General features: G+C 43.8%; 1 protein-coding gene across 2 annotated transcripts in view; it reads right to left on the bottom strand.

Moving 5' to 3' along the window:
* Positions 1-12,102, bottom strand: part of LOC122181993 (unconventional myosin-X-like) — a 67,944-nt gene that overhangs the window by 32,368 nt on the left and 23,474 nt on the right. For both annotated transcript variants that reach the window (XR_006179657.1, XM_042874953.1), the window contains exons 13-21: positions 11,619-11,719; positions 9,520-9,586; positions 9,110-9,202; positions 6,270-6,338; positions 5,600-5,682; positions 4,115-4,223; positions 3,260-3,340; positions 2,157-2,281; positions 1,259-1,373 (exon numbers count right to left, since the gene is read on the bottom strand). Coding sequence is in view for 1 of the 2 variants with exons in the window: in XM_042874953.1 (XP_042730887.1) it covers positions 1,259-1,373; positions 2,157-2,281; positions 3,260-3,340; positions 4,115-4,223; positions 5,600-5,682; positions 6,270-6,338; positions 9,110-9,202; positions 9,520-9,586; positions 11,619-11,719 (843 nt within the window). In the remaining variant the exon portion in view is untranslated. The remainder of the gene's footprint in view (positions 1-1,258; positions 1,374-2,156; positions 2,282-3,259; positions 3,341-4,114; positions 4,224-5,599; positions 5,683-6,269; positions 6,339-9,109; positions 9,203-9,519; positions 9,587-11,618; positions 11,720-12,102) is intronic.

The following is a 12,102-nucleotide window of genomic DNA, read 5'->3' as shown; positions in this document are numbered from 1 at the left end:
TAATGAAAAAACACAAAGATCATCCTGCCCTTCCTCCCCCACTTCCTTTCCCAAGCTTCACAATCCCCTGCACTAATTCACAGAGTTCTTTCCTTCCTCCTCCAAACAATTGCAAGGGATATAATTATCCTTCCATTCATTCTGCAGGAAGTATTCTCCCTTCTACAAGCTTTGCTCTTCACCCACCCCTCCTACTCCTTCCTAGGTTATACTTCCACTGGCCTGTCACACCTTTTTGCAGCACTGCTCCCGACTCTGTACCCCAAGGGTGGATCTCACCTGGGTACAAGAGCTGCACTTGAAGCAGCCAAAGAGGCGCCAAGGGCACACAGGGGACTTTCTCTCCAAGATGATAACCTCCACCATATGCCCTTAGCTGGTAGCTTCACTTCACCCTTACTCGAAAGCCTCTAGAAAAAAGAAAAATCATGGCTCTTTTCTTCACCGAGACATATTCTATCCCTTGTCATAATAGGAAGAAAGTTCAAGCTCCCTGTTTACCAGCTCTAGCAACTCCTTTCTTTGAGCAAAGCAGTTCTGCAGTACACACACATGCCACAAAGGCTTTAACACTCAAGTCCTGGGAGAATGGCAGCTACCCAAGCAGCACGGGTTATCTAGGGACAAGAATGACTGAAATGGCTCCTGGTTTGCAGAGACCAGTGAGGAGAAAACAGATTCCCAAATCAAACATAGAAATCGCTTGAATCACAGGCTGAGAATACACCAAAATGAGAAAAGCTTCTTTCTAGAACATTATTGCAGTCATACAAAGGAAGGCCTTGGGAAGTGGACCATCATCTGCTCTGGATATGGACTGTACACCCATTGCTTATAATGTTCTCTGCACTGGATACCATCTATCTTGACATATTCTTCAAATTATTTATTGGAGCATGTGTAAATTTGTGTCAGAGGCAGTTCCCTGCTCCCAGCAATGTACCTCACAAGGCTCACACCTTCTTATGAAGCTGTCTCAAAACTTGAAAAAAGACTCAGAATGAATCCCACAGGTCCCTCCCCGTTACATGAAAGATAACGGCACATTTCCAGGTGGTTGTCTGGAGTAAAAAACACCATCACCATGAAGGTTATGGCAGAAGTGTTAAGCATTCACCAGAAGAGAGGAAAACATGAGTTAAGCAAGTGAGAACAAGCGTTTGAATGCCCTTTCCTAGGAAAAAAAAAAAAATTCAGTGGATGCAATTACATCCCCCCGTAGCTTGAACAAAGCCATGCCCTGCCCACACTGAAGTACCTTAGTTTTACCCAACTGCCATTCCTTCTTGCTGCTGTCATAGGCTTGAAGAAAGCGTGCACACACAGCCTTGTTGTTGTCTGAGGAACTTGGTACCTTCACAAGCATCTTGTACCTAGGAACCAAACAAAATCTCATGAGACTATGCATGACACTAGCCCTCACACCTCCACCCCATCTATTAACATGATTCCTATGATCCTTTATCCATCAGTCCTTCTCCCTGTGGGAGACAAATCCCAGTTAGAACCTCCTTTCTTCATTTGGAAATCTACCTTCCAATCTGGAAAATTCCATTTCTCCTTCTATTTTTCTGTTCCTACCACGCTGGCAGTTACTGCTGCAATCCCAGTAATAAAAGACCAATGCAACTGCATTTTTCAATAAAGAACAACTATATTTCTGAAGCATATGCCTTCATTGTGCAGAAGTTATTTTGTTCAGTATAAGGGTCACCTATAATGTTCCAAAACACAAAGGAAGCAATGCTCAATAGTTTCTCCCAAACGTCAAGAAATCCTAAGTGCAGATAATCAAAAGTAAAAATTACTCTCTTCAGTATTAACCATCAATGATACCACCATTAACATTTGCTTCAGCCTGCCATATTAAAGCTCTTAAGCCGGATAGCCTCTTTATATACTGTGAACAGCTGGTTCTCACAGAATCACAGCATCAAACCTATGGCAAAGTTACACACAACCTGAACATTCTTACTTTTATCCTAAAGACTAGCAGTCTCCATAAGTATACTCAAGTGGATCTAGGATATGGCACTAATGGCCTGGTCAGAAAAAAATCACACAAATGATCCATATCAGTAATGGCAAAGGGAACAAACTTCTGAAGTCATGTATCTTGGCGCTGTTACAGCTTGTGATACAATACCAGCAATTACCTGCTGAGAAAGTCCTGGAAAAGGCACCGGATAGGGAAACCTGCTCGCCTGACTTTCACTGTCTCCAGCATCCCTGAGTACCGGAGCTGATTGAGAACCACATCTGGATTGAAGAGGTTCGGTGCCTGCATTGTGATCCAGATTGAAAAACACAACAGAAGAGAGACAAAGTGTTACCATGGCATTACTTCTTTGCTGACCTGGATGGTTCCTCTAAGCACAGGTAGCCACAGCCTGTATATCCATTTCTAGATGGTTAACTCTGCTTATTTGGACGCACCAAAGGAAAAGGGTGAGCTTTGGCTTAGTGGGAAAGCAACCTCCCAGCACTGCATGGTGCAGGAAAGGAGATGACAAAAGGGAATTGGGCAGATCCTGCAAAAAAGGTCTGCAGAGTGCAGTCACTGTCAGCTTGTGGCAGCACAGCAATGATATAATATATTGATACACACAAAATGCGTAACTCTGACTCAGATGCCTTTGCAGCCATGCAGAAGATCCCATCAGCCTTTTAATGCCAAAGCCAAAGACAAACTGCAGATTTCTTCCTGGCACGCAGCTCTCTGCAGGCTTTTCTTTGTGGTATCACACACGGTTTCAAAACACACAAAGAAAATTATCAGCTTGGGGCTCCCCACCCAACCTATTTAGCTGCAGAACCTCCTGCCACGGTTCGCAGCACAATGGGAGCCAGCCTGTCTCTGAGCACAGTGACTTGCTCACGAAGCATCCACCTCCTCTGCCTCGGAGCCAGGGAGCTGCAGGAGATGCTTCCCACCGCACAAGCTGTGCATTCCAGAACAAACATTCTGTAGGCACCACAAACAGGAGTCACTGCTTCTTCTACCACAGCAATGGGCTCCGCACAAGCCCAGTTTATCTTCCAGGATTTGTAAGCACAGGAGGAGGTGGTGAAAAGCTGCACCTTATTCAGCATGCAGGTTTTTTAATCTGATCAGTTGGAAGGTATATTTTTTTCTCAACCATAGAACAGCTAGAAAGGGGGACTGCTTTTATGCCCTGTTTGGTCTGGGCAAGCATTGCTGCAAGTGCTCACGGATGCCTTCACCACACTCACGCATTCTGCTGGATGAAAGACTTGCCTTTTCTGTGTTTGGTTTGATGCAGCGGATGAAGAATGGGTTGGAAGTGCTAAGTGTTGCCATCAGGGAATGGAGAGAATCCTAAAAAGCAGCAAGACAAAACCCAGGGGATGGGTGGCAGGAAAGAAAGGAGTACATTTGATACACTTTTCATGCAGCCCCCCACTCCTGATATTTTCCATTGACTGCCTACCAAAAACTTTTACTTGATGAACATGATATAAGGAAAAGAGTAAAGCTGTTCTACCATGCCATCAGTAATGTTACTGAGCCTGCCCTCAATAACCCAGGCTGTCCCTTCCCACCCAAAAGAATACCCACAGCTTGCCATAACACTGCATACATGGCCATCCCTGCTCTCAGAGCTTTATAGCCAACTCAAATTATTTTTACACATCTTTCAAACTTTAAATAAAGGAAATTAAAACCACAAAATTAACAAGAGTGTGCAGACAGCCTTGGTGGGTAGATTCATACCCGCAAGGTCTGCCCAACAAGGTCTTATTGGGATTGACATTATGCCTGTGAAAGATGCAGCCTTAACAGGACACATATGCTTAACTGAAGCACCAAACCAACATGAGAGATGGAAGAATCTTAAGAGCTTCAGATAAAAAAAAAAATAATTGATATTCTTTTCCTCTGCCACTTCACTCAGTCTTAACATCTCACATTTTACACTATGCAGAGAAATCCTTGGGGCAGTGGCACTGTCTTTTTTTAGCTCTACCACATTCCTGCACATTTCCAGTGCTGGACACAAAAGGAGGATGAATGACTCTTCTTGGCTGCAGGCCTCACTTTACCCATCTGCTCCTCCCCAGCAGCCTTCTGCTCTTTTGGAAAACATCCTACCCTGAACTGGGAACTGACAGTCGGTCTGCGCCTCTGGGTGCCCATCTTTAGCGTCTCTTCATTGCAACGGCTGCAGACTCTTTCAAAAAGGTCATAGATGAAGTCCAGCCTAACGGCGAAGAAAAGAATTAAAGACGACACAAGGCACCCGCATCTGTGAGTGTATGGCTTTCATTCTTGGGTACTGCCCCATCCCATTGGGAAGCATCCTGCAAGGTATTCCAGCTACACTGTGCTGTTCCCCTTTCAGAACAGCTCTTGTGGTTGTACCTGTGGTGCCCGAGACATGCTTATGTTGTTGCAAGTACAGCTCTTTTGGAACCAGAGAGATTCTAGGGCTACTCACAGTTTAAGTCATCTCTGTGGGTTCTTCTACACCATTTTACCTCTCCTTAGATGAGTTTTTTTTTCTTACGAAATGGCACAAGCACTGTGATTGCTATGACTATTTCTAGCAAAATTTCCCTTCCTGGCTTGCTGAAATATCAAGTTCTCCTGCAGTGCTGGACAATAGTGACCGCAATTCTGGCTTAAAGCCCTGTATAAAATGTTACCCAGATGCTGCTGTCTGAGTAAGGCAATCAAGAGCTGCTCATTCTCTCAGCTCCCTCAGTTTGTGTCAAGGCTGCTCACAGCACAAACTCTGCAGCAGGGCAGACACAATCCTGAAATAGCCTCATCAGTTTGGAGACCAAAGGCAACAATTATATGGACTCTGGTAAGGGGCATGTGGTCAAGCCGCAGCACAAACATTTCTGGGGTGTACCACCTTACTTAACACCTCTATCTTCAAGGTCCCATCTCTGCCTTGCAGACCTTGTTCACGGTTTTAAAAGAGCCCGTTTCTCTAAGGTCATATTGCAGCACTGGGGTATAACACTGGGGACAGTGCCTGGTCTCACAGCAACAGCTCAGGTTGGAGGGTGGTATGGTTAGGTCATAGTTGGATTCAATGATCTTTAAGGTCTTTTCCAACCTGAGTGATTCTATGATTTTATAAGAGCCCGTGACTAACAAGCAGAGTGGAAACCAAGTGGCCTCTACGCAAAGGCAGGAAATTCTTTTCCTTGTTCTGGTTATTAGGTAAACATGGCTTAGTCCAGTCCAACAGATGTGGGCTCTTCTCAAGCGTAAGGGGGATATACATATGTATGGGAACTGCTGAGTCACGGCCTGAACCTCTGATTGATCACCTGAGGCGAGCCATGAGTCAGCCAGAAGAGCACAGGTGAAGGCAATTCAGCTGTGCTGCCGGAAGGGGTGGAGTCTTGCTTCCCCCCCCCTCCTAGACCTATTTAAGAGCTGGCTACCAATGGGGAAGGATCTCTTCTGGACATTGCCTCTACTGGTGTTTTTGTGGGTGAGCCTAGCATAAGGGTAAGTCTTCCATTTATTCTCTCTTGTTATCATAGTCTACTTTGCCTAATTCTCTTGTTTCTTTTTTGTGATTATAACAGCCTAATATTCTTTGATTATACAACATACCTGCTGTCTTTCAGCATGTTTAAGATGTCATCTCGAAAGGTGTCTCTGTTCTTCTCCAGAAAGCCTCTTACATCATAAAGCACCTGCAACAAAGATAGAGCTGCTGGAACAGGGCAGTACAAGTCATTAAGCGCTTCTGCGTTAGCATGCCAATATATACGACCTCCAGCAGAGCTACAAAGTAATGCTGCAGGCACACTTCGGGAGCTCAATTCTTAAGATCAAAGAAGGAGTTCCAGAGCTCAGCAGTTACTAGCAGAAAGGTGGCTTTTAGCCACCGATTTAAACAAACAAGAAAAACTAACCTCAAAGCCAGGAGCTAAGTGTAGCAGCTGCAGAGATGTGCCCTGCAGCCAACAAGTGGGGAAATCCTCTGCAAGGTATGAGCTACTCCATTTGTGTCAGGAACTATCACCAGTGCCACGTAGTGCCCTGTGCTCCCAGCTACCACTGCTCAGCAACTGAGAGTCTGAGAATCTTAGCCCTTCCTCTCAGACTTAGAGGGTATAGCAATTGAAAATGACATGCTATTTCAAGCCCATTGCACCTCCTATGCTCTGGTATGAGGCATACCCACAGCTCAGAGAGATTCCTCATTTTGGAAATCTAAATATTCCATGATCTCACATCCAGGTGCAAGCATTCTCACAGATACACTGTGAACACCTACCTCACCAGCGTAATGCCTTATGCCGAACTGATGATCTGTCACTCTAGGCTTCACATAGTAAGGATTGCTCTGAAATGAAAGGGAAAAAGCATCTTAATGTCACTGTAGGAATAAATAGGATCAGTCAGGAGCTTGGCCGTGACTATGGCAATGCTGAGATGGGTAAGGACCTTAGTTGTTGCAGAGCCTGATCACATGTGCAGCAGTTATCTGCATCTACATTGCAAATATGTTATTCCCGTAAGATGGAAAAATCCAGCCCTTCAAGGCATTCCTCATGTGAGCAAGGGCTTGCAGAATCAAGGTTGGGCAGGCATGCCATGGATGAAATGTTAATTCTTGCATGTCTGACACCCATGAAATCTCGGCTCCACACAAACCATGTGGTGCAGTACATGGGATCAGGATGCAGGGAAGATGGCAGCTTTGCAGAACTCCTATGTATTTTTCTTTGTCAAAAGAGGTACATATCAATCTCCTGTTTTCCTCTATATTTCATCTTTCTTCGCACCTCTCCTCTTTTTCCACATTAATTTTCCTTTCTCTTATTAGCTCTTCTAATCTCCCTTTTTTTTTCCCCCCCTCCTCCGTTTTACATGATAACCCCTAGATACGCAAGAACGGCCACATTACTTGAGATCAGTGAACTGTTCAGCTGAGCATTTTGCCTCCAGCATTGGCTATGTAGAGTAAGAAAAAGGCAAGTGCATGGTAGTTCTATACTCCTGTTCTCTACAACTCTGATTATTTCCACAAGGTCTGTCTGATTAGTAACCCCAAGTAGCTTTCACTGCCAAATGCTTATCCAGCTCCCAGCTATTAGGTTCATATGTTTCATTTATGCCTACAACTCTCCAGTTTCCTTCTCCCAGCTCCCCTATTGCTATTCAATCCAGGGTCAGAGGTCTGTGTGGGAACTGTCGATCACGGCCTGAACCTCTGATTGACCACCTGAGGCAAGCTGCGGGAGCACAGGTGGAGGCAATTCACCTGTGCTACCAGAAGGAGTGGAGCCTGGCTCCATTTCTCCTAGACCCCATTTAAGTGCTGACTGCCACTAAAGAAGGATCTCTTTCTGGAGATCACTCCTTGTGGAGTTTATTGTGAGCCTATGACAGCAGTGAGCATTTCCATTTATTTTGATTGCCTTTCCATCATGATAGCATTATTAAGCCTAACCTTTGTACACCTATTGATTGTGTAAGGTCATATTCTCTTAAATCAGCTTTTATGCTCTTAACTCTTTTGCAATCTACAGAAAACACAGAAAATGGCTTTTTCTCCTGCAAGGTCCATCAGGCTTCCCAGTAAGCGAGCAGATGCCTTCTAATGCTCTTCCAGCCTACCACAGACACTTGACCAGTACAAAGAACACTTAGCCTTCTAAAAATACAAACTTCAGACTAGTGTCTACTTCACTCTTCTTTCCTCCCTATGCTCCTTCTCACAGAGTTCTTCTCTTTCTCCTACAGGCCCTGGGGTTCCACGTTAACTGCTATCTCCTCAAAGCAGATAGAGGTGACACTATGAACAGCTTAATGAGAAGGCTATTTAATGTACAGAAATCACCAAAAATAGCAACCAAAATGTCATGGGGCATAAAAGAATGCAAAATAATACTGACGGTCTCATGCTGCTGTACAGTAAACAGGCACCTTCTTACCAAAGGAACAGCTTTCTGGTTTGATTATTTATCTCAGAAAACATTAGGGAAAACACCTAGAGGAGTTCAGAGACAAACAGCAGAAAGAAAGAGGAGCTTTGAAATTTCTCTATCTGGAGACAAACTGAAGAGGTTGGGACAGTTCACAAAGAAAATACAAAATAAGCGATATATTAAAATTACTGATATATTAAGATATACAAAATACCAACGAGAAGCTAAATCATGTATTCTTATACTAAAGGTTGAGGTGTATAAGGGAGAGCTGCAGTGGGATTGACTTGGAGGCATCCATTTAAGCCAAAAGAAAGGAAATATTTCCAACAGAATATTTCATGAGAAGAAAATGAGAATATCTGCATCTATGCCAGCAAAAAAAAAAAAAAGTCTGATAAAGGATATAAAGTAGTATGTTTTCAGGTTAGGATGAACCCTTAATTAGGGGAGCAGGTAACCTACTGGCCAACACAGCTATTGCTAAAGTAGTGAATTATTCTGTAAATGCCTGCTACAGCATTTGATTTGCTTTGTTTTCAGTCTATTAGGACTCTTTGTCTGCTATGATGAACAGAGTGCTGGCTGTACTGGAGACAGGGTACAGGATTGCTACAGTGATCTCACTGTGGATGTTGTGTCCACAGGATAACTTTTTGACCTGCAGGAAAGAGCCCTCCTACTCCTGTATCCAGAACACAAGAAAGAGGAGGAAAGAATGTAACTAATTAAGAACAATAAGAGAGTTTCCATTAGAAGTCATGAAGCAAAAACCATCCCCAGCCCCAGGAGATAGATTTGACGTGCTCTGGAGCAGGCTGCTGTGAGTCAGTTGGCAGAAGAAAACCACCCACGCCACGCGGCCGCATCCTGTGCCCGCAGTGCTGCTCCACGTCCCATCACAGATCAGCAGAACCTGACTTCCATCCCATGCCACAAAGTCAGACTTCCACCCGCAGCCTGCACGCTCCCTCTCTGTGTGCAAGAAACCATCTGTAGGTTCCTTCACTTATTACTGTTGTTCAGTGCAGCCTTATTAAACACTTGCAGACTTGAGCCTAGGGCATTTCAAATTTCTTGCACAAAGCACATTTTACATCAACAAAACCTTCACTTTCAGCTTTGAAATGCTGATGGGGCTAACATACTGATCATTTGCCTGTCGGGTTATTTTCTTACTTACCATATGCTGGCTGTGAAGTTTTTCCAGAAGGGTGTTGTCTGTGCCTTTGGGGAATCGACTCTCTTCATTCACCAAAGCCAGCAGACCCAGTTTCTGCAGCCAAACAAGAGACAGGCTTTCACAGACAGCAAAAGCTTGAACTACGTAGCGCCAAGCCAAGAAACAGAGATTTGAACAATGTGGTGAGCAATAACTCACAATTTATATCCAGTAAATCTGAAGCTGAAAGCATGAATACACTTTCTTGAGCTGGGACAAGGGCTAAAACAGCTCATGCTCCTGGTAAGTCATAAAGGAAAGAGGATTTAAGCAGCTACTTGTTTTTAAAATCGAGAACCCCCATGGATGGCCCCAAGACAATCCACAAACACAACCATGATCCCTGGAATCTGTCCCAGACAGTTGCTCACCTTCTCAATAAGGTCCAGGCATTCCGCATTATCCATCCAGTCAATAGCTTCCCAGTTTATCCCTTCCCTGATAGTCAAGAACAAGCAGAAAAATAAATGAAAAAGAAGAACCAATGCCCTGAGCTGCAGGAGAGAAGTGGCTGAGAATGGCTTTCCCTGGACCGAGGAGGATTTGCAGGAGCTGGGCTGTCCTGTGCCCAAGAAAGACACTTGCAAGGAAGACTACAGGCAACAGGTGATTTTCTGATACAGAGTCCCTCCAGGTAAAGGCTAATGTTAAGAAGACAGTGAAGGTTTTCCCTACAAGCCCTCAGCCCAGGTGTCATACTTTCTAGTCCACAGCATTCAGAAACCTGTGGCTGTTGGCCAAGTGGAATTAAGAATGGAAAAAACTATCTATCCCCTAAATAGAAGAGATAATTTTATTGCTTTAATGACAAAAATTCCAGCTCACAGCTTTAAATGCTTGCAATAATGGGTGTCAGAAAGGTTATATATTTTTTACCAAAAGGCTTTTTGGATTTCTTCTGAGAGCATTAAGTACTTCCAGAGCTGAAGGAAGTAGAGATTTCTGAAATCAGTGCAAATCACCATTGAGTCAAGTTGTCTCAGGTGTCACAGATCACTTGTCTGATTGAATGACAAAACACATAGGGCTACTTACTAAACGCAAAGAAGAAGAGCAGGTACTGAGTTTACATCACCCTACAACAACTTGAAGAGTAGTCAATAATAAAACGCTCTCATTCTTCCCAAAGTTCAGTCATGGAATTTAAACGCCTATGTAATCATCAGAAAAAAAATCTTTTGTTGCAATGCTACCATTCCCAATACAAGCTTCCTGCAAGAGTGGAGTCGGCTTGAGAAGTGAGTACATAAATAGCCTTGCAGTTTTGTAATCTTTAGAATTTCATGAATTGCCTATTCAGCTTCTCCTTTTACACCGCTGCTCTCATTTGCCCTCTCTGACCCGACTCAATTGCTTCATTCACAAACATAAAGGCTTCTGTTTCAGAGCAAGAACTGAAGCAGTTCTCTAGCAGGCTCCTCTAGAAGCTATGATAATCTAGAGCATCCCAGGTACTTTACATAGTACAATCCAACATGAAGCTCACAGAAGAAAAACAACTGTGCAGAAGGCCCTGTGCTCTTTAACCTCAGGAAACAGTCTGATTAAAGTCTCCCTGCTGAGGAAAAGAGATATTTTCACAGCATTGGAAACTTCAGAAAGAGCTGTCAGATATCTACCCAGCTATCAATAGGTAGCAATAGGTGGGTGAGTTTGGGAGTTGCTGTTACACCATGTGTGATCACTGGAAGTTGACATGGTTTTCTGGAAAGACTGTGGAATTTCATGGAATAGGGCAGCACTGTGTGCCAGACACAAGGTACATGAAACCACAGCCAACTATGGTACACCTTAAGGAAAAAGTGAAAGAAAAAATGGGAAAACACTTGGAAAAAATATCTGATGAGTTTCTTTGTTCTTCCACTCTCCTTTAGACATTCACTTTCAGTTGATGTTGGAGAGAGGACAGGTTTTGTGACTAACCTAGTGCAGCTACTCTTCTGATCCTATCTTCAGCAAGTGACAGAAACAACCAACCTGACTGTAAGCAATGAACTCAAATGGAGAGGCATAGAACAGGAAAACAGATGTGTGCAGACATCAAGGTGAAGTTTTCACAGGTCTAATAGAAGAGTCTAGTACATCAAGGGCCACTACTTTCAGGAGACACATATCATGTTGTAATTGATTTGGACTGTGTTTCAGGTGCTGGAGAGGGTTTGCTGGCTAGACTGAGAACCTGGCAAAAAGTCATTACTTAAGCCAAGTTCTTTCTGGGCTAGACTCAGATTCATGAGAGTCATCATTTGATAACTGGAGGGCTCAAAATCCTACAGTACAGGCAGCTTTTGCTTGGACACAAGTGACTTATGCTGGCAAAGAGCACACGGATGGTGCTTAGAGATGCACCAAAGTCAGGGCTGCACCAAGGCTCAGCTGCTTTTCCTGCTTGGACAGCACAAAGGAGGAATATAGTCCTCCTTTCTATCACCTACAAAAGCAATAAAGGCCCTGCTCCTCTATTTGTCACCTGTTGTACTCCAGCTGCTCCAAGGAGAAGATATGCTTGTTGAAATATTCTTGGAGCTTCTCATTTGCATAGTTAATGTTAAACTGCTCAAAACGATTCACCTGTGGGAAGAAACAAAGATTTTAAAACTTAATAGTCTTGTCCTTGTTCTATCTCCTGCAACCTACAGGAAGGTGCCAGGCCTGGAGCAATACAGAGAGCACAGGGACAAGGGTGTCAAGATGGACATAAGAAAGACAGTATGGGGAGGCCCATCAAGAGAACAGTTTTTGTAGCTCATGCTTGGTTAACACAATAGGCCTAAATGGTAATAAAGGATGCTAGAGGCAATCACATTTCTTCTCAAGACAAAAGAAGTTCTGTATTGTTCTGTAAAGGCTAGGCCACTGGGCTTTCTCTTCTTTGAAATGTCTGAGCAGTCACTAAATAGTTGCTCACCGTACATTCCTCATAATAGCAAACAGGAGCACTACACACTAGATTC

Source organism: Lagopus leucura, unplaced genomic scaffold, assembly GCF_019238085.1.
Source record: "Lagopus leucura isolate 7727_CA_CO unplaced genomic scaffold, USGS_WTPT01 Super-Scaffold_100012, whole genome shotgun sequence".
In the NCBI taxonomy this organism is placed as follows: Eukaryota; Metazoa; Chordata; class Aves; order Galliformes; family Phasianidae; genus Lagopus; species Lagopus leucura.
This window is presented reverse-complemented; position numbering and strand designations above follow the sequence as displayed.